The 27280-nt window shown below is 37.4% G+C and overlaps 1 protein-coding gene across 1 annotated transcript in view; it reads left to right on the top strand.

Moving 5' to 3' along the window:
• Positions 1 to 27280, top strand: part of UNC5D (unc-5 netrin receptor D) — a 166979-nt gene that overhangs the window by 58932 nt on the left and 80767 nt on the right. The window contains exon 2 of the mRNA XM_075042190.1: positions 23627 to 23845. Coding sequence (XP_074898291.1) covers positions 23627 to 23845 — 219 coding nt within the window. The remainder of the gene's footprint in view (positions 1 to 23626; positions 23846 to 27280) is intronic.

Here is a 27280-nt window from a genome sequence, read left to right as displayed (position 1 = left end):
AGTATTACAGCACAGACAAGTTGCAGGGAGTCTGTTTCATCAGTGCAATTTTCCATGCTGCTGGTCCTAAGTGTTTTAAGGGGAGGCATATAGAGGGATGATATTGAACTCTCATTCATGTATCTAAATAAAATCCTATTTAAGAGTTAAATATTTTTGTCATAAATTGATACCAGCTTTAGGGAGGTCAGATGCATCAATCACTGATAGAATGCAATTCTTCAGACTAACTAGACTTGGCAAATGAGTTAAGCATAAGTTGTAAGTCAAGCATGTGCTCAAATCTCATTGACTTTTTAAAAGCAATATGAGTGCTGTTCTGTGCTAAATTGGAAAGTTAATGCTGTTTCACTGTCATCAGTTTGAATTTATTTTTAGCTGCTCACACAGTATCAGGAAAAGAAGGTTCTAGACACTTAGTGTCTTCATATGATGAAGAAACTAACCCAGCCTCACTTTAAGATTATTGTGCTGATGTTGCTCTTAGAAGTGTAGCATCTTTTCTCCTTTTGCAAACTGACCATTAGAGGTCATCAGATAAATAGTACTCAAATAGAAATATAGACTTTGCAGGGTATAAATATGTGCTACTGCTTTAAATGGTAAATAAATGAATTAGGGGAATATTGCTGGATCAACTTCCTGTTTTTCATTGTGTCTCTTGGCAGGACGTCGCTGTATCTGCCAGTGAAAGGCTTGGCAGGTGAGGCATGACAAAACCCCAAATGTAGTGGGCTTCAGTGGGAACAGCTGTCAATGTAATTGGTATCTTATCCATCAAATTGCTAACTGAAAGTTGACATTTATTATAGCTAATAAAGCACCATGCCTCTTAACATTGAGAAATTGAACTTAAATATCATGTTTGTGGAGTTCGATGGAGATGGATTTTAATGTCATACTCCATAATTTTTGACACGCTGGGGAAAAATGGAAGTGTTCTGGGATGTTATTACTGCTTTTTGTTTTGAGAGCGGCTCTTGGGTTGTGAGCGCACAAAGGTGGCCATTATCCCTCTTTCCCTCCCCGCTGGGGGAAAAAAAGTTTGTTACCCGGTATGGTTTCTAGCTATAGATATACATGCCTATCGTGGGCATTATGAAAATATACAGCATTCAGTACCAGAGTCTGTATTTCTAACCCATTCTTGATTTAGTCTAGTACTTCAGTTTGTAGGTTGCATTACATATAACGACACTGCCTCTCAAGCCATAAAGTAGCCTCCGCTTCAAAATTGAAACAGTCCAACTCATAATGGCATGAAAAACCCTGGACAGTGGGTGCTTTGTTGATTTACTTGTTTGGCTCATTCAACACAAAAATTACTAGCAATTTTAGGATAAGTTATGAATTGTCTTGTATGGTTGGACAAGAAGTATAGTTTAAAAAAATAGGACTGTGAATTGGAATCTGAAGGGACTGCATTGTCCTCTGCAAGAAATACAGTCCTTACCAAAACTTAAGGAAAATCATCGCTCGGTGGCTTCTTTCCCTAGAGCCTTTCATCTGTCAGAAATACTGTTTGGGTCATAGTGTTTCTTTTCCCGTGCAGAAAAGAAATATGGGTTGTTAACTGAGAAATAGCAGATGAAGGTCTAATTTCATAGAATCCAAAAAAAGAAAAAGCAAAAATATTCCTTTAAAAATCAACCCAAAATCCCACCCCAAAGTTTCTTCCTATCTTACTTAGAGAATAAATGAGGTATGCTCTCAGGATGCTGGCATGGCACCTTCTGAAATGCTGAAACTAAGGGGGCTCATGCTTCCTTACCCAAAATGCAGGAATTTTTAACATCAATAAATGGTCTAGATTCAAGAGCTTGCCTTAAAGAGTAGTCAGCTGTAGGCTTCTTTGTAAAGCATTCTGCACTGTAAAAGATCAGAAAGTACAGCATTTAGTGAAATTGCTTCAAACCGCATGGGTAGATAAAGCTGAAAACAGTAAAATTCATGCAAGGGTAAGCTGTAACACCCATGAATACACTGTTTGAGGGGAGGAAGGGGGAAAGGGTGGGTGAGTTTTATTACTTCAAGGTGTGTCTATGCCAGTATAAAGATTTCAGTACAAGAGAATGTAACTGATACACATAAGTGGATAATCTATTCAACTATAGTTTGCCAGTCTCACCCAAAAGTGCATGCTTGCAGCACGAACAACTTGCTGCAGAGCCAACAGCTGTAAATCTTTTTGGGTCTTTAACATTACAAAAGCAGTCAAAGCCTAAAATGCCCTTCTCTTTGAAAAGCAGCATGGAGCAGGATATAGAAAAGATTTTTCACAAAGTAGCATGCGATTCAGATGGAAAATGTCAAGTTTTGAAAATTATTAATCTTTGTGCGGCACAAAACTGTCAGCTGTAGGGGCGTTGAGTGTAGGAGGTTCTTGAGAGAGAGTATTTTCAAATTCTTTTTTTTGTTGTTGCTTTTCTCCTTTGTTTTGGAGTTCTTTTGTTTCTCCCCCCACCAGTAGCTGAATAAACAGGCAGTTTAAGTTCATGACTAGGACAGTAGCTGCCAGGTAACAAAAGTTACAAAAAAACTGAGGTGAGTTAGTTATCACACTTGAATGTTGCCACCCCTAGATTCTGATTCACTGTAAAGGGAAATGTAAGGGGGGGGGGGGGAATTATTTGAGAAATTGGTAAGCAACTGAATGAGAAATTATTCTGTGCCAAGTTATTACAGAAATTTGGTTTTGGTAGATGCTAAACTAGCTATCTGCCAAAGTTGTGATCTGGAATGTCTTAGATTTGTTTTTTGCTGCTGATAGTGGATAGTTTCTGTAAGAGCTTATCAGATTTTGATTTTGCTTTAGCCAGTCAAAAAGGTGAAATTATTCCAGTTTCTGTTAAGGCCCAGAGGAGGAAACATTCATTGTAAGTGTATCCCACTGAGGACCAGGAACAGCTTGTTGTAGGGAAGTTTGCTTTCCATTCCAAACCAGGTATGTTTCTCGGAGACTATTGCTTTGAGTTGAGTAGCCACACAGTCCACAGTGTGGTTTGTGTGAGTTGAGGAGAGGAGGTGTTTGCGTTAGAGTTGCATAACAGGACTTTGAGTAATGGGACTTTCTTGGGCTGGGGATCTATCAGGTATTTCTAGCCGGTGTTCCATGATCATGATGCCTGTTGAGGAGTGACTTTTTAGGTTTTCTATTTAAAGGATCTTTAAGATTGGCACACTCAAGGAAACTGAAAAGATTTTACTCTCTCGTTTCAGGTAGGATATCTTTGCTTAAATTCTTCTAGGGTTTAGGAAAAGCTATCTGATTGTAAGAAGAATAATGAAAGAATTGCAAAATATTTATTTGTTCAAACAATTAACTGGAGGGCACTACAGAAATCTTATCATGTTCTAGTGCAGAGAACAGCTTATGAGAACGATAGTAACATAAATAAATTGAAATGCCTCACAGCTCTATGTATATAATATTACAGTGTGCTAGAATATTTTACTATTTCAATTTTAATTGCATGGAGGTTAGGATAGCAATTAATTCTAAAAAGGAGGGCAATGCTAACACATTGTATTCTCATAAATGCATCTTTTTCATCTTTTCTCTCTGTAATATCTTTTCGGGGGGGGGGGGGGGTCGTGGTTCTTTTGTTTGTTTGTTTTTTCTTTTAATGTCCACTGTTGTTATATGTAAGGCTTATGATTCTGGAAGCCTGTATGGAAGTTATGTTTCATAAGCTTTTTCTTATTTAATTATATATGTGTATAGATAATACATGTTCTATGGAGGTTAGATATTTTACTAATAACTAATGCAAATTTTAAGCTGTATTGGGTAGGAAAATAGCCCCAGTTGTACCTTGAAATTCACTAAGGTATTAAAGCTGAAAATATTCTTTGCAGTAAGTCATGAATCTGCAGAGCACATCTGCTTACTGTAGGCTATAACATTGCGGATGTATTGGCTTAATCAAACCAGCCAGTAAAGCTACAGGATATTTTCAGCAGAATAGTAAAACCCAGATTGATTTAAGATTATCCTTTGAAAATAGTGATATTAAGGTGAGTAAACACAGCTATTTTCCTGGCATTTAATGCCTCCAGTTTTCAACCTATTAACTGGTTACCACTTGTTAGGAAGCATGTGAATTTAAAGGCTGTCTGTCTTGAGAGAAGAGGTTCCATGATACTTAGGAGCCAGAGGAAGGTATGTAATGTATCCCAGCTTTCAACTCCAGATTAAGTTGGCATAGTCAATAGGAAGTAGTAAGAGTAAAGACCACAGGTTAATTGGGTTTAGTCCTTTGGGGCTTAAGAAGAAACTGCCAGATGTTGTTGAAAATGTATCATTTCAGCAGATGTGGATATGACAAGCCAGTCTGGTTTTGAGAATATAGTGTATATTTTTCACTTGCAGCATGTATCACGAGTACAACTGGATCGAGATAACTTGTGCTAATTTGAAACATTAATGATAACTGTGTCCAGCGTTCCTCCTAGAGCAATTTTCCTGTTGTTTGTTTTTCCTTGTGTCGTGGTTTAACCCCAGCCAGCAACTAAGCACCACGCAGCCGCTCACTCACTCCCCCCCCATCCAGTGGGATGGGGGAGAAAATCAGGAAAAGAAGTAAAACTCCTGGGTTGAGATAAGAACGGTTTAATAGAACAGAAAAGAAGAAACTAATAATGATAATGATAACACTAATAAAATGACAGCAGTAGTAATAAAAGGATTGAAATGTACAAATGATGCGCAGGGCAATTGCTCACCACCCACCGACCGACACCCAGCCAGTCCCCGAGCGGCAAATCCCTGCCCCCCCCTTCCCAGTTCCTAAACTAGATGGGACGTCACATGGTATGGAATACACTGTTGGCCAGTTTGGGTCAGGTGCCCTGGCTGGGCATGAGAAGCTGAAAAATCCTTGACTATAGTCTAAACACTACTGAGCAACAACTGAAAACATCAGTGTGTGATCAACATTCTTCACATACTGAACTCAAAACATAGCACTGTACCAGCTACTAGGAAGACAGTTAACTCTATCCCAGCTGAAACCAGGACACTTGTGTTGCCTAATCTTTCCTCCCCTCTTACATCTGACTTGGTGAATTCATTTCTTGAATTTGAGAGGGAGCACAGGAATATGTAAGTGTGGTTTTGTTTCTGGACTGTCCTTTGGGGTTTCCATCTCAACTGCTGTTTCAGAATTTGAATTATAGTGCTTATGCAGATGGATCAGGTTGCATAAATGGCAGCCAAGGGTAACAATGCTGTGGGTGCCTGATGACCAGTACATGTGGCAGGTGGGTTAATGACGAACTGACCAGTCTGCAGTGCCATTATACCAATAAACCGTACAAGGTGTGTTTTTTACTATGTCCTTGTCCTACTTCTCTCTTTGTGTCTGTTTCCTTTAGCTGGTGCAGCTGGTCATGTGTCTATTTCATAAAATATTTGAAGGAGGGGGATACCTTGGAAAAGTATTTAGACATAAAGTTAATAGCCAGTACGTGGAAGCACAAAGATTGCTATAGTGCCTATAGTACTGGCTTTTTCCCCCCCTTTGTTACATTACATTTAGTTGCTGCAAACACACATGTTAAAATATTTGAAAATATAAATGTCACTTGTTGCTTTGATTGGAATTTACAGAAAGATCTAAATAATCTTTATGATTCAAGTCTCTCTACATATGTAGAAAACATCTACTAATTGGATCTTGCCCATTATGAAGGATACTGGATACTTCATAAACTGGATAGTATTTGAAATACTTTTTTTTTTTTTTTTTTTTTAAGAAAAATCATTATAAATGTTTGTTTTCAAAACTGTATTATTTAGCTGCAGATAAAGTTTTTTTTCCCCAATCACAATAAAAGAAAATTTCAGAATATCAAGATCCACCATTAAATTTAATTAATCTCTCTATTCAATTTGTTCAAAGTGCAACAAGGAATGGAAATGCTTGCAAATACAGCTATATGATTTGCTATTCTGTATTTTACAGGAATTTGGAAATCTAGTATTCTCATCTAAACTCATATCTAAATTGTGCACTGTATATTATAGTTAGTGATGTATATTAACATGTAATGTTACCTATTTTCTTACAAATTTTGAGGTACCTGAAGAAGCAGAAATAACTGCAGCATTCTTTAGTCCAATTTTAATTAGATCATTAGGGATTTAAGACTCGGTTGATGAGAATTACACTGTGATGTCTTACTTTTGGCTACTTAGTGTACCTAAATTGTGTTTTGATATATGCATTACTGCAGTGGTCTCAAAAACTATCAGCATTAAAATAAAGGGCAAGAGCCCTTCCTTTCAAGAACTTCTTTTCTCACTTTAGGCTAGAAGAAACAACACTGTATTTCTCTCTTAGCTTATGTTTTTTTTTTCAAATGAGCATTTCCATATCATTGTCTCAGTAATTAAGATTAACTGAACCCAGACCTCATCATAGGCATAATACTGTCTTCTGTGAACATAGCAGGAATTAACATTACTTTATTAGGTGAAACATAAAATTTTTAGTAGCAGATGAGTTAATTTAGGGAGTCCTCCTCTTCTCTTTTTAATCCATTTCTTCCAGAAGTTGTATTTGTCAGTACTAGGAACATACTTGTTATTTAATGGCAATATGACTGGAAAAATAGTGAATGTTTGCTAGTGAACACTTTGTGCACTGAAGACTATGCTTATTAATATGTTTTAGGGAATTTTTTATGACTTCTGAAGAGAAATGCTGTTTTACTTGCTTGGGATGAATTATTAAGGGTAACAGATTGGCTTATTTAGTGACTACCACAGGAATTTTAACAAAAGATGGAATAACTGCATGCAAGTATAATTATTAGTGTACATTGGACACAGTGGACTATAAGAGGCTATGTTAGCTAAGGAGGAGCTGCAGAGAGCTGTTTGTATGTGCTAGGAAGGAAATACGATCTCCTCTTATTTCTATTCCTTGTTATATAATTTACTTGGCAGAAAAGTCACTATATCTGTTTTGTCTCAGGTCAGGTCCTGATTTTAATTTACCTTATACCTTTATAAAATACCTTTAAATAAACCCAAAGAAGCCCTGGGATTCATGTTTTGTTCTACATTACTCCTGTATTTGGTAACTGGCTATGGCTAAAAAAGGGAATGTGTGGGAGAGGAAGTTCCTTTTGTGTTTGGAATTGTGCTATTGTCTGTTCAGATACTAGCAATTTAAACACCATACTCATTTTTTTTCCATGCTATAATTTCCTTATGACATTGATATTTAAGTTTGATTCACAGCAAGGTTACTGTGCAAGGCAAAAGAAGAAAATAGATTAAAAACGCCAACTTTTCAGATGGGAACAATTTTTTAGCTGATATTAGAAGTAGTGCATGTAAGCATAAGAGCTATTTCTGAACAGAGTAAGGTCAATATGCTTACATCACTCTGCATACCACTTGAGATCTTTGTTGCCTTATCCCTAGTTGTCACAACTCCTGTATATATCAAAATCCATGTGGGGGTTGGATGGCTGGCTTGTGTTACTTGGGATCAAACCAAGATCTTGTGAGGTTTTAATGCCAAACGAGGCATTGCCTCCACAGTGGTGCAGCTTAACTAATGTTAGCGCAAGCAAGTACTAGAATGAGCCTTTTGACTAAGTAGGTTTGAACTGGCTTCATAGCAACTTACATTGAACCAATTCACCTTTTTTTTCCAAGGTTTTTCTCATTGTATTAGTACAGGTTTTATCTAAATATTAAGTATAAGGGAAGAAAGTGGCTTTTTTACTTTGATTCAGCACAAACCCTGAGGTTTCTATGCTCTTTCTCAAAGGAATAGGAGATAAATGATAGTATTTATTAATATGAAACTGCTAATATGAAAACATCCAATTCTAGAATACTTTGAAAATCTCAAGTAGGATCTCCGTAGATTTTTTTTTTGTAAAGGAACATTATTTTATCTGAATTTAGAAATAATAAGACTTACTGTTAACGTTTGCATATTTAGAAACTTTGTCTTGAGATGTCTTGTAGCTGAAGACAAATCCTACTTTATTCATGCAAACATTAGTCTTTGTACAAATAAGGATCTCCTGATCTTTCTGTTTTTCTGTTTCAAAGATGTTGTATGCTACTTTCTGTTCTTTACTCCAATGTAGTCATTCTCCTCAGTGTTTGAGAATATCAGGTCATCAATACCTTTCTTGCTGGCATGCAGGGATTTGAGGAGTTTAAATGGACAGGCTGGGGAGAGTTTCTGCTGAGATTACAAGCATAGCATTAAATAAGCACTGCCTATTTTTCCTATGCTGTCAGTCAAGAAAAACGTTGATGTGCTTTGTTATGCAACATATGTTGTCAAGAATTGTATGCATGATCATCTGGTGGTGGAGGAAGAAAGGTGGGGTTTTTTTCCCCCTCCAACATTTACAAAAGAAATTAAACTGACATTTATCTGCAGAACACCTTTGATGCTGCAGTAGCTTTAAGAGAAGAGCGGTTTGGTATATGTGTATGTTATTTTTGCCCCCTCATTTTTTAATACATTATCAGCAGTTGTACAGCAGTCTTATTACTTGCTTGCAAACAAAACAAAAACTTGTCTGTAGTCCAGTTTGAAGCAGAATGAGAATAGGTCTGCAGTAAGCATCTCCTCCAGCAGTTGAATTGGTAGTTGGGCACATCAAAGCCTTTAGCCTTAATAATGACGATTGATTTGTGATTTAAGTTGGAGGAAACAGCTCTGTGGCTCATTCAGTAAATAAAATGCTGCTGTAGCTAAGAATAAGCATTGTAGCACAGGTGCAACTATGAACTGGGTATGAATTCATTATGTTTATTATTGCTTTGTTGCCGAGCTAGAAGTACTTGCATCAGCAGGTACTGTATTTTGGCCCAGGGTTTGATAAGCAGATACATTAAGTAGATAATTGTACTTGGGAGAAATCCTAGTTTACACTCATTGTTTGTGGACAAATTGGAGTTTTTAGTTTACTTCAGGTTAGTTTTTCCCATGGAAGTTACTCGCTTTGGTATATCACAGTGCAGCTGATCCAAATGAGAATTACAGTCTTGCCAATCAAGGGAGAGCAATCGACATGGAGTATCTTTTGAGCAGTACTAGTAGCTGAAGAATCCCATCCTTACAATTTCGAAGCTGATTTCAGTCTTTGGGGGGTGGGAACATGGAAGGAGGGCAGCAAATTAAAGCTCTTAGTGTATTGGGCTCATGTATATTCTGCAAATTGCAGGGTCCTAATAAAAATGAGTTGGTGATATTGAAAAACAAGTTAGTTACATTATGATCATCTCCCTTTGACTTTTACGTTAATAAGCACATTAACTTTATCCTAGCATAATTCACTTTTTGTTGGTGAATTATTTGTTATCCTTGAAAGGAATCCAAGCAGTTACATATTTTATTTGCTGCACTCTTAGTATCATTAGTAAAATAATTGGGGCTTTTTTCCTAATATTCTCACAGATAGAAAAAAGCTACTATTTTTTCTTCATTGTTGAGGATCAAAATGAGCATTTTAGCCTTTCTCTAGTGTGCTTCTAATTCATTCCCTGCCTGGGTCATAGGCACTTGAAGTTCGAAGCTACTTTTTTATATGTAAACTGAAAATGTAATTTAAAAGTTCTAAAAATGTCCTTTGGTTAAAAACCCCCTTAAATTTAGACTTTAGCAAGACAGTTTATTTGCCTTTGTGTGCTGAAGACCAGTCTACTAAAGAATTATGTGTCTAGCTTTCAATGTAAATGTAAGATATCATCTAAATACACAGAAAATCCAAGCAGAGCACTCCACAGAAGCCTTCCCTCACTTTTATATCTCCTGCTTTATCTTGTGCTTCTGTGCTAAATTGTAGTAGTGACTTTCTCCAGCTGTCTGCAAGACCTGTTCCATAGTGTAGAAACTGTAAGTAAATATTTGACTTTTTAATGGCAACCATTATAGCTGACAGCCCTTTGAGGCACATGGAACATCGGTTAGCAAAATGATACTGGTTAATTTATTCAGAGTTCATTTCTTGTCACCTTAAACAGGCCAAGTATCCTAGGCAACAGCAAAGCTTGAATCTTGAAGGCAATTTGTTGATCCCAAAGGTGATCAACCCCAAAGGTGATGCATCTGGTGGTCTTATTACACCATCTGGAAATATGTGGCTGCACAGTGAGATAGTAAAGCTTCCCCCCTCTCTCCCTACAGCCACTGGATAAATACGATGTATTTCCAGGAAACTGTTAAAGTTTGCATAACTAATGCTATTGCCATTTAAGACAAACCCTGTGTAGTCGGCATGTGATAGTAGGTATTTGATATGTACTGAGAATTTTAGGGTTGTTTTGAGGTCATTCAATAATCTATTTAGGCCTTGGTATTTTCAGTCCTGTTAGTTAGCTAAATATACAATCATTGTCCTCATCCATTTGATTCTCTACAGGTACAAGTCTGGTACTACCATATATTTTCTCATAGCATTTTTAAAGTAATTTTTTTCTTCTAGTTTGATACTCTTTGGACATTGCATGCTGGGAGGCTTTTTGTTACAGATTCATCTATTTAGAATGCTGGAGAATCTTTTTTCCTTTAAAGATTTATATTGCTTCCATACTGCTTAAAGAAAAAAATCTAGATGTTAAATAAATGTATGAATGTATGAAAGATTCTTCAAGTTTGTAATCCACTTAATATTTAATAAATGCAATATATCATTTTTATAAATATGTATAACTTGGATATAAATAGATTTAGAATACATAAGGGATTACAATAGGATAACACATTCATCTCTGCTGGCATAGAAAAGACCACTAATGTTTTATGAACATATTAATCCTCATTGGTGAAAATAAATGCCCTACCTTCCTGCAACCCATTAATAACGTGGTTTATGGAAAGTTACTTCTATGAATTTCATTGAACTGTAAGTTTCTTGTGAAATCGCTGAAGAGAGAGTGCAACAATGTCAGCCAAATATTAAATTTCAGAGGGAAGGTGGTGCTACTAAAAAGTTTTTTTTTTTCTTTTCCAATTTTCTTCTTTTTATAAAGAGAACCCACTCGAGCTGTATGAATGGGAGCTGGTCTCCACATACCATTCTTTCCTTGGTTGCTCTGCTGAGACTGCTCGCTAATCCCACTGGCACTTGGCAGTATGAAGTGAGCTGTTTCTGGCTGGAGTTAAGAGTAGGTGGAGATGGTGAAAGGTGACTGCTTTCATTCTTGATCTGTGTAGGTGATGTGATCAATTCTAGAACTGCTATCAGTTCTGTCTTAGTCACTTAAACATCTGAATGTGTAGCCCTGCGTAGAGCTGCAGAAGTACTTTTTACTTGGGTTGTTTGACAAAGAATCAGAGAATAATTAAGGCTAGAATTTGTGGATAAAGGTGTGATGCTTTTAAACTTTATTCAGTTTTATATAAATAAATATATATAACTAAATTGTGCTTTCTGCCACCTGCACAGAGATTAAATGAGGACTATGAACCTTAAGGGAAGTACACAGCCCTTAGCTAAAGCTCATAAGCTATTAAAAGGGAAGGAAGATGGAATAAATGAGAATTGAGAAAATGACCTCACTCGTATTACCATAAAAATCCTTCTGGTGGAAGAAGTCCTACTTACTGAAGGAAAGTACTTTTATATTCTTAAAGAATACTGTCACAGCAAAATTTTGTTGACATCATAGGGCCTTTTTCAAATGGATTGCACGTGAAGAGACATTTGGATGATAATGTTGCTGCTGTTCAGTGAAAAGTGGGGGGAAAAAAGGGTTTGTTCAGAGAAATACAAGAAATCAGAATGTTTTAGGGATGTACAGCTTTTCTGCTCAGTTACAGTTAAGGGAACCCATGTGTGCCCTTGTCAGTGAGAAGAACAGGTGGTTCAGACTAAGATGTTGACTTGTCTTTTAATGGACAAATAGTGTGCACGTGGTTAGCTATCATGGGTTTTTTGGCCAAGGAGCAGCGAATTATTAGAGTAGGCTTACTCAGTTGCTTACAACTATGGCAGGTCATTCTGTCATTCTCCAGACAGTCCTGGTCACCACTGGCAGGTCTGTGGGTAGTCTTTTGTACACTATGCCTTTCTCTTACGTGTCTGTTTTATTGCTGTTGAAAAAGCATTTAACCTTTTACAGCTTTGTAGACATAAAGTTAGTTACATAGGAAAGGACTGTTAAAGTGAATAGACAAACAGGCACTTAAAAGTATGTATATTATACTTCACAGTTGTCTTGATTTTTAATCCTATTAAGACAACTTATTTCCATGATTATATATAGACTTTCACTCTCCTTTCCTGCTAATAAGCTGGAGACAATGTCATCCAAAGCCGTCTAAATAACAGAGGAATAGTGTATGCAGCTTAGCATGGTTTTACTAAGTACTGGAACACAGCTCTGTGGCATTTGGTTCCTAGTTTCATGGCTTGCTCTTATTCACATAGTCCATTTTCAGACTGACTGCTTACCCTTCTGTAAAATGAAATTGATAATATGTGCTTCCCAGATTTGTTGTCAGACTTCCTTGATGCATGCAAAAATAAGTAATGATCAAAGAAGCCACAGTGCATTTCAAAGCAAAGCAAAATGGAAAAAAACCAGGTGTATAACTAATAGTTTCAAGTAGAAGCATCCAGCTTAATATCTAGTCCTATGCACACAGAAGAAGAAATGAGATTCTTTAAAATTCAGATAAGCAGGGTTAGTTTGCAGCTAAAGATTCTGAGCACACTGCTTTTGTGTGATAAAATTTTAGATTTATTTCCACAACTTATTGCACATTCATTTTTGGGGGTTTTCACTGCAGAAAATTGCCAGGAGGAATGGATTTTGTCTTCCTCAGCTGGCAGAACAATTTTCCACCTGTCGCCCAAATATTTGATGAGAAGGATTATGGTACAGCTGCTGGAAGTTTATACTTTATATCCATAGGAAGCAAGAGGGGCTGATGAAACTAATATACTGATATCAAAAGTTGGCTTGCTGAGATGTATATACAGCACTTGTGACTTTCAACATGTGCTGAAAATTTAGGAGACCCTCTCTGCTAAGATGTGAAATACAGAAATGATCATGGTCGTATAGTATGTTTTTGAGCAATCCTTGATTTCCCACCAGTGCTCCCTTTTGTTCAAAGGAACACCTATCCTTTTAAGTGCCTGACGTAGTTACTGAGGCATGTGGGTTTTCACTTTCACAGTCAAGTTTTCCAAGTACTGGTAGGTCTCAGACCCTAACAGTGTAGCAGATTTCATCAGCAGAGCAAGAGGAGTTAGAAGGGGTCCATTCTTTGCAGCTTTTACTTCAACTTCTCCACAAGACGGCATCCTATGAGATGTCAGTTTTTAAGAGAGTAACTTAAAAGCAGAAGTGGCAACTACCTCAGACATGTAAGTTAAAAGCAGGAGAAGTGCTCCCTCCTTGTAGGGTAGATGTGAATATCCAGTAAAACAAAAAGCCATATTACTGGGTTGCAAAGGCATTTAAAATTCTCTCTGCTTTGCAGAATGCTCTGAAACTGTTCAGAGTCTTTTCGTGTTCTTGGACTTCCTTACTCCTGGGTATAAAAACATCATCAAAAAGAGAGTTTTTCCTCACAAGCTTTTTTGGTAGGTACTTAACACTTAAGCCATGAGTTTTGCTATGAGGTTCAGTCCATTCTGGAAATTGAGTAGAAATAATTTAGCCGTCGTATGATTTTATCAGCTTAGAATCTTCACTGTGATATTAGACAGGGTTTTTTTCAATAAAGCAAGGTTGGTCATGGAAGATGATTCTGGGTTTGAATTTCTTTGATTTTTAGGTTAGCTTATTTGTGTTTCACGACCCTGAAAACTGCAGTTAGAATACACAAAACCAGAGAGAACCAGTGCAAATACACATTATTTTGATGCCTGCTAGTTCTAAAGGGATTTTTTTTTTTTATTCAAAAGCAAGTTCAGCTGCTTGACAGTTCTCCAGTTGTCTCTGCCTTGGTGTCACAGTAAACCCAGAACACTCTTGGTTTCTGTGTATCTCAGGTATAACTGGTAATTATTTTTGTCTTTGGTTCATTAAGCATTACTCTTTGGTGAAGCCCTGGTAGGCAGTTGTCACATTGCACTGGGAAGTTTCCTTCAGTGCATTGTCTTATACTGAAATGTTAGGATGAGAAATTTGGCTGAATTCTTGGGTCTTCCTCTGGAAGATTTCCTTTCAGATGCAATACGCACCTGCCCAGGCACACCCTGTGCCAACGTGCAAATTAGAGAGGAGTAGATAGGTGACAGATGCTTTTACAGAAATCGCATTGATTTTCATTAGCATTGTGCTGTTTCCTATACAGGAAACTGTTGTAAATGTAGACTTGTGTTAGCAGTGACGTTTTTGCATTACTGTTGTATCATTGTCTTTACAGACTTGCACTGACATTTTTTTGTTTTGTTTTCATATCATAAAGTCATTTCAGTTCAAACATCAGTGACATCTTTGTGTTTTTCCACTTTGATATTTTATTATTATCTTCTACTCATGGGGTATTGTCTTGGCAACCTAATTACAACTTCAGGCCCTACTGAAATGAGAAGTGAACAAACATCTCGGGGGAGAAAGAAAAATGACCCTAAATATGTATGTTTACGATATATGTGTATGCTTCAGTTCCAATTACCTGTTTCATATGCCTGAAGGTGTTTCAGCTGTCTTACAACCTTTGGTTAGGCACAGAAGTCACATTAAAAAGGGTTCTTAATTCCATACCTTTCACGTGCAGTGAAGTTTCCTTCTAATATTGTCCAGTTTTTTATAACATGGTTTGTGTAGCAAAATAAAGTAGGCTTAATTCATAGTAACACAAATGTAAGCAAACACAGCTACACTTAATCAGATCATACCAACAGGAAAATATAATGCCAAAGATTCCCCCAAATCAATTATTGATTGAATTAAATCCAGATTTTATTAATCCATTAAAACTTATATGGAAATTTTACAGGCATTGTGGGAAAATTTGTAATGAAAAAAGGTTTACCCACGTTGTAGTTCTTAGCTGTGAATGCATAGTGTACTTACAGGTGTATAAGCACATTTTGTTTCTGAAAACATTCTCCCCAAGCCGCTTTTAATATATTTGCTTACTGCATTAAATATTCATCATTTAAGCAAATCATTGTCACGTGGAACCTGCTGGAAAGTAACACTGGATATTGAATGTGTCTGAACATAAGCAGTACTGCTTTCCTTACTCATTGTTTTGCTGTAGCATTATTCTTACCATATCTTGTTCTTTTGTTTTGTTCAGTGGAAACTGCTAGCTGGTAATGGTGTCGATTCTTCATTCCTCTCTCAATGGGACTAGAAACAAATGAGGACTATTTTTGACATTTATGTTGAGAGTCACCAGTGGCTGAGGTGTTGGTACGAATATTTAAAGGCATCAAGGATAAAGTCTTGGTAGTTACTTTGGTAACAAAAATTACTTTGAAGCCCGAGTCACTGGAACAGTTTGGGAATTTTTACCATATAGCTCATGGGCAAGTCCCTCAAAAGGATTGCATGCTGGTAACCAGAGATGACTCTTGAGTGTACCATTCCTGCATTGACTGTGATCATCTTAAATATTGAGGAGCAGGAGGAAGAAAGTTTTCTAGCTTTTGCCATATGTAGTTAACAGTCTTCAAGGATTTCCTCACTGGGTGTCATAGTTTTGCATCATTTGCATGTGCTCACCAAATAGATGTAGAACAACATTTTTCTTCTTCCCCAGCATATTATATATAACCACATGCAGTGCAGAACATAACTGAATTTTAGAATATCAAAGATTATTTTTCCTAATCCCCAGTCCAGTGAATTAAATATTTAGTTCTTTGCCTTTACTAGACTTACAAAGTTTGTCTTGAATTTGCTGAAAACTACGTGTCTTTGAAGAAGAGGAGGACCAATGGTTTGCATGATAGTTTTCCATTTGTGTGCAGTTATGTGTCAGGTTACACAGATAAAATGGCTTATATTGAAAGACGCATGTAATGTATACAACAAATGTAGTATCAGCGTAGCAGCGGTCATAGTACATGGATAATATATATAGAAATCAGTGCATTGCCACAGGTGCTGGAGGTGCATGCAGACATATTCATTAATAAAACTGGATATGGCATTGTGCTGTACAGTAGCCAGAAGAAACCAGGAATTCAGTTAAAAACATTAAAAAAAAAATTAAAGCATTTTTCTAAGTTTACAAATTATATCTTTTGGGAATATACTGCAGTAAAAAAAGCAGGAAATAGTGACTCTGAGATTGCAGAGTCTGGGGCAGAACATCAGTTAGTGCCACTTTGCTTGTCCACAAATCTGTATCATATATTGATAGAGATTTGGCAGGCTAATGAAAATGGCTGTACAGTAGGTGCTCTATGGCACTCATACTAATTAAGCAGTTCTGTATCATTTACCAGGAGTGCTGAATAAGTAGTAATTGGATTCCCCTTCAATATACAGAGTTTAAAGAAAAATTATGCAGTGAAACTCATTAGCATGCATGTTTTATTACTGACCATTCTCACTGTTCCCGTATTGTCAATCTTTGCTAAATACCATGTCCCTATAGGCTTTAGTAAATCCGTGTACTAGAGGAAATAACAAAGGCATTAAAGGATTTCATGTGGGCAACAAAATCTCATATTTCCATCAATATCTGAGTGACTTCCAAAAAACCCCCACATTGTTGCATATAGGACAGGGTCATCTGATTGAAAGAACGTAGACAAATCTCACTAAGTTGCTTTACTGACTGAATAATGACTCAAATTTTGTTATGAAAACCATTCCATATATAAGGAAGTTATGTATTCTGTAATATGAATTTTTTCATCTTCTGACTTTCCTGTAAAAATGAGCAGACATGTAGAAGACAGTTGGCATTATTTAGTTTTGTTGAAAATAATGACTGCAGGTGGTTCAAAGCTCAACAGGAATCAGCAGCATCAGATACATGGAAAGGGAAGAAAGTGACTGTCTAGAAATTTGGTCATCACTAATCGTCTTTCAGCTAGTGAATAGACCTGTCCAAAATGAGTGGTTGGGATGTTTACATCTGGGAAAAGGCATTTTTTTCCTGAATTGCCTACAGGGGAGTAAGGCTCAGAGTGCAGAAAATATCCAAAAGCCTAATAAAGAAACCAAACGCTAATGCCAAGATTTATAAATTCAGGAGACTTGGGAAAAGGAAGCAACGGGGGAGGAACTTCTGAGCAAGACAAGGAAGTTGGAGGGAGTTCTCTTACATCAGAATGGCTCTTGTTTCCCAGCAGGCACAGCTAATAAAGGAAATGGTCTTCAGGGCAGTTACATAAATTAGAAAAAAACCTGAACAACAACAACAAAAGAATCCCACAGATAGAAAGGGAAAGCAGGGATCCTCTGATCTTAGGAATGCTTAATTAGAGTGAGAGGAAACTAAGGTAGGAAAATAATCGTGTTTGTTACTTTGTCTAGAGCTTTTTTTTTCTTGTACCGCCAAAATTTAAAAGCGACTGTGTTCAGAAACTTACAAGAAGTCTTTGTATCTGTGCTTCCAGCCCTTAGACAACTATGTTTTCTTTTTTGCAGGGGTGAGGGGGAGGAGATGGAGAGATAAAGGGAATAGAGAATACTTCAACTTATACTAGGTTTTATATTCTGAAAGTGATGGTGGTAATAATGGAATCTACCATGATGGGGGTAGCATTAGAGGATGTATTTGTCTTAGGAGGATGATTGTTACAAAAGGATTATTCCTATTTATTCCCAGCAAGTTACTTGGCTTGTTTGGGACACTTCAATGTTGTTGGGTTTTTTTTTAAGTAGGGAAAGTAATCTTACTTACTTATTTTAAATAATTCCTAATTTGGGGGGGGGGGGGGGAAAGTTTAGAACTCATGATTTTTCATTGTTTTAAAATCTCACTTTAAAATCTAAATTATATCCTAATCTGTTTTGAAATACTGAAGGATTCATGTCTGCTGCTATCAAGATTTTCTAGTGTGATCTGACAACTAACAGCAGTATATTTATTTCATAGAAGAATTTAGTGTTTGTTCCTAAGTTTGTTTGGGTTTTTTCTCCTTTCTTTTTTGTTTCTATTATTGTCACAAAAAGATTTAAAGTCCCTATTGGACTAGTGTGCAGAACATAAAACACAAAGCACTTCCTGAAAGGTAATTTTCCAGGAATGAAAAATACAAGAATTGTGTTTGATAGTTTGGTCTTCTGTCATTCACTGTTGCATTAAAACAGCCATTTTTCTATACCCATGAATGGCCTGAATCTTGAAAACTGACAGTTATAAATGAAAAACCTTAATAATTTGAAATCAAAACCCTTACAAAGTTCCACTAGGCTTTCAGATGAATTTGAATACAAGTTAGGGTACAAAAAAAGATGATGCACAAAATTCCAAGTATTCAGCGCACTTTAGGAGAGGCTTTGCTTTGGTCAGCAGCTACTGTAGTTATCTCAGCTCAAATATTATTTAACCTGAAATGCATATATATTTATAGAAGATCAGTGTTAGCCTTCTAAATAACATTTTTTAGGACTTGACCTTAGGATCTGTTCTACCTGATTAAGAATGGGCAGTATCTAGGCATTATCTTCCTACACCTTATCTAATTAGCACTGATGTGATTGAGGTCTGTGACAGCTCCTGTGATTTACATATTTAATCGTGTGTGTATATATGTAGTTACAGAGATGTAAATATAGTGTCTTTATTTTATATTCTGGACTGTTTGGATTCTGTAGTGTACTTCCAAGAAGCATATTTCTGAAACAATGAATTGCATTCAGTTGAAGTCATCAGTGAGGGAGGTGAGTTGCGTGATACAGGTTTGGCTGGCTCAGTACATCTTCCTGTTTCAGCTAGGTACTTCTAGATTATTTTTAGAGAGAATTGAAATGTCTCATAATAATTCATCTAATCTTGCTTTTCTATGTATTGCTGTAGACAAATTGCTTAGGACCTGAACACAAAATAACATTTTGGGCCAAATACTCCTTTCTTTAGCCTCTTTGTTCACATAATTTTACCCTCCCCTGAAGCTTGTACAAGTCTGTTGCATGACCTCTGATGCATACAGGATCAAGAGGCACAGTGAGCTAGGCAATGCAATTTGAAATCATGAGACCAGTTGTTCCTGTGATCTTAAGGAACTGGCCCATCAACTTGGAAAAGTGATAGTACAGAGTGATACCAGTATGTCAGAAGTTGCCCTCTAACAGTTGCAAAAATACAGGGAGAAGGATGTAGCAGATATGAATTTTACTGATACTACAGTATGGTTGAAAAAGCTTCAGTGTACTGGAAGTTCTTTTAGGTTGACTGCAACATACGAACTAGTGGAATCAGAGTAGTATCTCCTAGAACAAGAAAGTTTCAGTTTTTCAGCTCTGTCACACCTGCATGCACATATGGAGTCTGTTGATCTGGCAGGTAATACCAGAAGAGAAAGTACATTTTACCAACATTGTTACCAAAGAAATTGAAGGTAATCACAGAACACCACTGATTCAGATGACTGTCAATGAATGCATTAGTATCTCATGGTGGACAGCTTGTACAAGTGCTAGATTTTTTTTCTACTAATAGTGCACTATGGTCTTTAAACAGGAGCATTTCAGAGATCAGACTTAATGCTGATTGTTTTTAAATGCATTTATTTGCTGTATAGATGTTTGAGGAGGTAGTGTGTGAAACAAATACATTTCTGCTAAAGCAAAGTCTTCTACTTTTATTCTGTGGTTTTAAGATTTGTGAAGCACTCAGAGCGCTCGCAGAGAGGAGTTCTGTATAAGTCTATCCTTTCTTTAGCATGACAAACTTCACTTATACAGATTGGTAAGAATATGTAGCTTTGAGATAAAAACTGGAAAGACTCCAAGGCTAGAAAGGAGTCCTTACTAGTAGAAGATGCAGGATGGATGAAAAAAAAAAAGTAAGAGTAAAGAAAAGGGTGGCCTTTGTCATGACCCAGACCGGACAGACCAGGGAGTCCTATTTAATTCAAAATTCCCTCAGGCTAAATTAAGGTGAAATGTCACCAAACGATCAGTTAAAGATTTTATTTATGACAGAAGCAAACGGAACTGGGGAGGCGTGGTAGTAGGCGGCAGGGTTTCTCACAACAGGAATTGGCATAAGACTACTTCTGTAAACTGTGTAACCATATACATCAATTCAGGGAATAAGGAGATCCCTCCCGTTGAGTCATGAGGTTCAGAGCAGACCCCCTCGCTTTCCAGACTCCTCCTCAGAGAAGGGCCTGGGGCGGCTGGATCCACTCTTAGTCCCAGACTTGGTCAACATTTTAGATCTTGAAATGGATGAGGTGTAGGGATTGTGGAAAAGGAAAAGGAGAGAGAGAAGACAAAGAGAGAAAGGAAGAGAGAAAGATTTCACTGGTCCTGGGTCCAGCATTGGTCCAGTCAGCCGAGGGGTCGTCAGCCGATGGGTCCAGTTCCAGCGGGCTTGCATGCCCGGGCCTTCAGTTGGTCTCCTTTTTATTATCCTTGTCCCTCCTTCGGGCGGGCACCTGAACTTTTCAGGTTAATGAACAGTTTGTGAGCCTTTGGGCTTGGGGGTCATTTGTGGAGTAACTTCTCCTTCCCAGCAGACGCTACCATTGTTTGATCTTTGTATCAGAACCGCTTATCAGAACAGGGAACTGCACACCCTCCAGCACACCCTCCCCCTCCTGTTGCTGATGTCTGAGCTGATGGGCTTTTCACCTTGGTTCCTTGCTGTGCAGGGTTTCTCTTTAAGCAGAACTTGCCCCACCACAATGTTTGAGATATTAACTCTTTCAGTCTCTCACAGCCTTTGAAAGTGAAAGAAAAAAATATCTCATTTGTTAATCTAACTTCACTCGGCATCAGTAAACAGTTAAAAATTGACATGAGTATGCATTCCCAATTCACTGATAAATTCCCTGTTGTAGCTGTGGTTAAGTAAATGGTAGCGCTTGTTCAGAGTGTGATCGTACCTGTTCCAGTCCCAGGGAGCTGTAGACACTGCAACTTGTCTAATCATCACTTTTTTAGCGTGTATGGCAGGAAATGTCATCTTGCTTAGGGCCAGAGTGCAACATATAAATGCAGAAGGGTATTTATTTTAATGTATTGGAAATACTGCTGTGTGATTCTTCTGTTTAAGCATGATATAGGGACCAGTAAAGTAAGTCTTATGTATCATAAATCACGCTAGATATTTATGATGCAAAACTTCTAGATATCACAACACTTCAAATGGGTGTCATTGCAGTCCCTACCTGATTAGGTAGCCACATGGAGAAAAGTAGTACCTCCATAAACAAAAAACAAGGAATGCAAATCCTTTGTGAATTTTCTTACAGGCATAGAGTTGCCTTCCAGCCTAACCTCACACAGGACAGGGTAATGAGTTGCTTTGCTCACCTCCGCTAATGGTTGTGTGAACTTGTACTCAGTGAAGTAAATTCTTGCCAGATGCTGATTTCATCTGGATGATAAAATGTTGTACAACAGGGAATTCAAGCAATTACATTTGCAGAGCATGCAAAAATATAGTAATATCTGTCTGTTGGAGACAGGATATAGAAAATCGTTCCTCCTTTTGTGTACTGTGATCTTTGTTTGATTTTCAAGGACACTTAATGAAGTGCCAGTTATGTTTAAGTGAAAAGATGCACCTTGACTTACCTCTTTATGTTAAATGTTTTCTTTAGGAGGAGGGAGCCACTTCCAAAGCCCAAAACCATTCTGCTGGTGACAGCACAAAATATTTTGTGCTTCACTCAATTTATCTGTTGGGGAGGTGAGCTGGACAAAAGCATCACAATCCCCTAAGACGTGTAGAATCTGTTGTTTTCAGGTGCCCATTAGTAACGCTTAACAAGAATATAAAGGCATATCATTAAATCTGGATGCCACTTGCGAGGAGAATTGTGCCTTTAATTTCAGTGGGGCTGGGATTTCATCCTTTGTGTCTTGCCCTAAATAGCAAATTTAGTGGAATAACAGTGGGTCATTCTAAGTTCTCTAGCTGAATGATCCTTATAAAATTGTCTGCTATTCTTCCTCAACGCAGGCGTGTTGCTGCCATGTGAAATACTCAAAGCATTGATGAGAGCGTGGGATTTCCAAGCCTCTCCAAAATCTTATAATGACATTTTTGTTATTTCCTATAAAGCATGGATTTAATAAAGCCTGCAGGGACGCAGTATTACTGAAGATTGACAAGATGGAAATTGGCATTAATGTTCAGTAGTAAAATGCTGAAAATTATAATAATATTTTATAAAGTACACTGTGAATGTAGTTTAAACCATTGAACTCATTTGAAAGTCGTAATGATCTCAGCACATAGTGTGTATTTGCACACACAGATATACTGAGTGCTAACTGAGAGATACCTATTTTTAATAGAAATAAAGACAAAGTATGTTCTCATTATTCTGTAATCTACTAGACCTGTGAAGGTTTTTAGACTTACTTCATATCATCATAACTTACCTTTCATCTAACTTAATTTCACTGGTTTCGGTTAAATCACATATATATTGCCCTCAGCTATTCCTCTTTCTCTGATGCTATGTTCCCTTCATCTGCATATAGACTATGTCCTCCTATGTTACCGTTTGGCTACACTGTACATATTCAGTACTTTCTAATCTTCCTTCATAAATTGATCCTTTCTGACTTATTTTTGTTGCTGTTCTCAGAATTTTCTCACAAAACTGACAAACTACTGAAATAAATCCCAGTGTTGCTAAAAATCAATGGGAATTTCCCGGTTTTGACAGCAGCAACTAGGATTTGACTCAATTAGAAGAGTTGCAGTAAAGGAAAAGCTTCTATTGCAGTGCTTCTATGTTTATGTCTAAGCACAGGAATTCATAAAATAAGACACGTCAGCTTATACATTGCTGAACGAATGCCCTTGGATCCTACCATCTGTGATATAAGCTGAGAAAGCTCACTATCTTGCAGTTTCTGGCCCTACAGAAACCACTTTTACACTTTTATATCACCTTAAAGGGGCTGTAGTAAATGGGAACAGTGTAAAAGCATATTGAAAATTTTCTCTAAGTGGGTAAGAAATCACAGTTTGCTTATTCAAGTGTTGGAGTACTACAGTAATGCTGTTCGTATAAATATATTTCTCTGTGGTTAACACTCTGATCCCTGTTAAATCTACAGCAACTCTCTAAAGGAAATAAAACTCAGTGAAAGAAAGGAAGATCTGGTAGTTAAGGCACTGGGCTGTCACTCTCAAGAGAATAAGGTTTAGTTTCTACTTCTTCCACAGACTTTCTGTATGACCTTAGGTGGCTCATTTAATCTTTCTGTGCCTCAGTTCCCCATCTATAAAATTGGCAATAGTGATGATGCAGTTTTCTGATGATTCTGATGCTTCTTTTCTGACAATTTTCTCGACAGTTCTTACACTTAAATTACCTGATATTTGTGTGTGTGTGTGTGTGTGTGTGTGTGTGTGTCAAATTCCTTACAAAGCACAATCCTGACAGCTATTGAGTTCTACAGGTGTTTCTCTAGTAAACTTAGTTTTTAACAAAATCCCAAATGGTATTCAACCAATTAAATGAGATGATACAAAGGGTGAACAACAAGAAAAATGTGTATTTTCCTTTTCTTCCCTTTCAGGAAATGATAACAGTGAAGCGCTTCCAGAGTCTATCCCATCTGCTCCTGGAACACTGCCTCATTTTATGGAGGAACCAGATGATGCCTACATTATAAAAAGCAACCCAATTGTCTTACGCTGTAAAGCTATGCCAGCTATGCAGATTTTCTTCAAGTGCAATGGTGAATGGGTCCATCAAAATGAGCACGTGTCTGAAGAAAGCATGGATGAGACTACAGGTAAGGGCTAATGTGTCCTTTGGGAGATATATCTGAATGCAGAGTCTACGCAAACAGAAGAGTCGTGTGACTTAGCAGGTAGTTGCAGGCTTGCACTGAGCTAAAGGAGTGGGAACTGGCTTTAACTCAAAAGTCACAGGACGAAGTCCGCTCTGCCCTGAGGAGAGCCAATAAGCCATGGTAGGAGGGCCCGGTGTATTGGCATAAACTTATTGCTGGGCTATGGTGACAACGTGTTTTGGTTGGCTTGGGGTGTCAGTAAAGCCAGCTCGTATCTGCTTGTGACGTACCCTGTAGACACAGCTTTGCAGAGTTGGGAGAAGCAGTTTCCCAAAATGAAAAACGGAAAGCAGTGGCTGGAAGAGGGTAAGAAAAGGACAGAGCTGACAGGCAGAGAAGGGGAATACAGATCCTGGCAGAAGAGGCATAGTATGAATGAGGAAAACAAAGGGAATTAAAATGGCTATGCATGTAGGAGGCGTTAAACGAGATGGTAACAAACTGGATACGCACCACCAACTTCTCCAGGTGGAGACATAAGGCCTGATCAAACACTAACCATAAACAGTGAGCTTTCTGTAAGAAAATAACAGTTCTGCAGGGAAGAGTAATTCTCTGTATTTCAGTGGTGTAATTTGTAGTGGGAACTAGAAACAGGGAAACGTATGTTTTTATGAAATTCCCGTCAGGATGAACCCTGAAAAACCACCAATGTGGTGATTGAAATTTGCCTTCACCTCCAAGCAGTGGTAGGTATTTGGTAGGTAATAAAGCTAAGTAGGAGAAATCCGTTGTGTAAAAGTGTGTATCTAAAAGAAGAGAATGAGAAGGGAGAAAGTTGAAAATGATCAACAGATTTTATCATGCTCCCAGCACACCCTATATCTTTTCTCATTTAGAAGCATCTTGATAAGTATTGCAAACCAATTTAATGCTACATCGTCTTGTAATTTCACAATTCTGTGTTGTTATTGCTTTTCTTCTCTTTTTAAATTCCAAGATTGCTAGGCAACTCCATGTCTTGGAAATAGCAGTGTATGCATAACATCCTCTCTATCAATGCAAGAAATTCCTTTTTAGAGGAAAAAATGCCATTTAAAAAGAAGTTACATCTCCTAAAGTGGTGTTTGGCATTCTTTTTAAGTGACACATTCTGAAGAAATTTCATACTAAAGGCTTTTTGTAAATGTTAATCTGGATGAATTTTAATTTTTACAGTTACCTTTTCAAAAATAATTTAATAGGCATAACCTTTACTTCTAAAGGCATTGCTGAATCAATATAGAAGAAATGTCGTCCCTAAATGTTTTTCTTCCATATGGTTAATGAAAATCTGTCTTGTGAATACTGCAATTATGTTTTCTAAGTCTTGGATTAATAACAGAATAAAAGAAGATAAAGTAACATTAGGTGTTTTTGGTTTGTTTTTGTTTTAATAACACCAGTAACGTTGACGTTTGAGACATGGAGGCATAGGCTTAGCAAATGGGATCTGGAATATAAATGTTGCAGGTTTGAATTTAACCCAGGGACAGAACTGACCCTAAAAGTATTGTTCTCTAAGCGTAAGTCTGGTCCAGACAGTGCAGCATGTCCGTGTGTTCCAAAAACTACCATAATGGTACTTAGGACACAAAAATGTAACTAAAGGCTATGTACAGTGTAATGTTGAAGGACAGGCATGGATGTTCTCTCACCATGATGTATCCATGTCCATAAATTATTTTGGAACTCTTCCTTAGTCTTCAGTAAACAGCAGACTATTGGGGTTGTTGGTTTTTTTAGAATTAATCTGCATACTGGCAGTGCCCTTGTTTCTGGAGTCAAATCTGGGGCATAAACACGTCTATTACCAAGCATGCACAGTGTTCTGCGTACTGCGTGGGCTCCATCTGTGAAAAACTGCACTAGAATTTATGCCAAGAATGGTGCCTCTGGTTTAAAGGGTGTGATTCTGGTGTGCTCACTAAAGGGAGGTTACAGTACATTAAAAAGGGTCTGTCCTTTTCCATCCTTCCACTATTTGTTATGTGATTAAAATTCTGAGATGATGTATAGAACAGTGGTGGAAAACAGCAACAAGAAACCCAAACAAGAGGAAATTTAATGCTGAATACAAGAAATGAATCCTAGCATCTCTATACATTCCTGCCAGTAAGCTCTTAGCCAGGCATATGCAAGAATTACTTGGCAATGGTACTTGAAAGCACACTGGTCTGATGGATTTTACCTACAGCACTGTATTGTGTACATATAAAAGGACAGGAAGGACAGCTGTTGGTAGACAATGGGTATATTTTGTCATTGTGATAAATATGGAATCCAGTTTTGCAAGATTTTGTTTTTATAGGACAGAAATAAAAATCTTGGAGTAACACAGGAGTTGCTGTTAATTTGAAGAGGAGGAGCAGCAGGAGAGGAAGGATTTTTGTAGTTTTGTAAGCTTTGTAGTTACAGGCTGTGACGTGCTGGCTGCCTGAGAATGTAAGAGGTCCTGGTGGGCTTGAAGAGTTTGCACTGAAGTCTCTCGGGTTGTGGATTTTCTGCTGTTTGTGCAGAAAATCAGTGCAGGCAGGCTGACACATGCTGCAAGTACGACGGATACGGGTTCCCATCTCTGTGCTGCCACAGTCAATTGGTCGGTTAGAGACCACGTTATTTCATCCTCTCCTGCCTTATTTCCTGAGTTGCAGAAAAGATAGTAATCCGTGGTCTGCCTTTTCTGGTTTTTTTCCATAAATGTGGCAGAACAGGAACTTTGCTCTCTCTATGTATTCTGCCTCATAAAGTGAGAGCCTGAGCTAGTAGATGCTACTGTGATAAAAATATAATAATTACAGTTTGATTAATTTCCTTCTGCTTTATTTTTCTTGCCTGAACATTGCAGCATGCACCTCAGAATTAGTTTATAAATATTTCAACTTCTGGTTTCACCAGAGGATCAGACCTGCTAAGAGTAACTACAGTTTTCTTGTCTGATAAATAACAGGATTACAGCAATAACTGCTGTCAGTGTTTTTCTCATTTAAACAAATAAAGCTGACAAATGCTGAAGTTCTGTGCAGCTCTGTTATGTTTAGTACATGGAGAGCAATTATTCATCTGCTGCCAGCATTAGTCTATCTGCAGCTAAACCATCCAACAGTGCAGAAAGCTTATTAGCATATCAGTACCATAGTCATAATTTTATATTCTGTAAGGCTGTACTGTATAACAAAAGATGATGGTTATAATTTGCACAATAATTTAAAGGGTTGGACTTGCAGTGCTTATTAGAGTTATACAAGTCACAGGTAAAATGTTGCTCTTGTTTATTATGTGCCTGTTTTTTATTTGCATGGATTTTTCATTCTGTGTCATTTCCTATGAACAATTTTCCTGACATTTCTTGAGATGCAGAGGGTAGGTGAGTATATTTGTTGGTGAAATATAGTG

Source organism: Buteo buteo, chromosome 12 (genome assembly GCF_964188355.1).
Source record: "Buteo buteo chromosome 12, bButBut1.hap1.1, whole genome shotgun sequence".
Taxonomy (NCBI): Eukaryota; Metazoa; Chordata; class Aves; order Accipitriformes; family Accipitridae; genus Buteo; species Buteo buteo.
The sequence above is the reverse complement of the archived record's forward strand: the minus strand, read 5'-3'. Positions and strand labels throughout refer to the sequence as shown.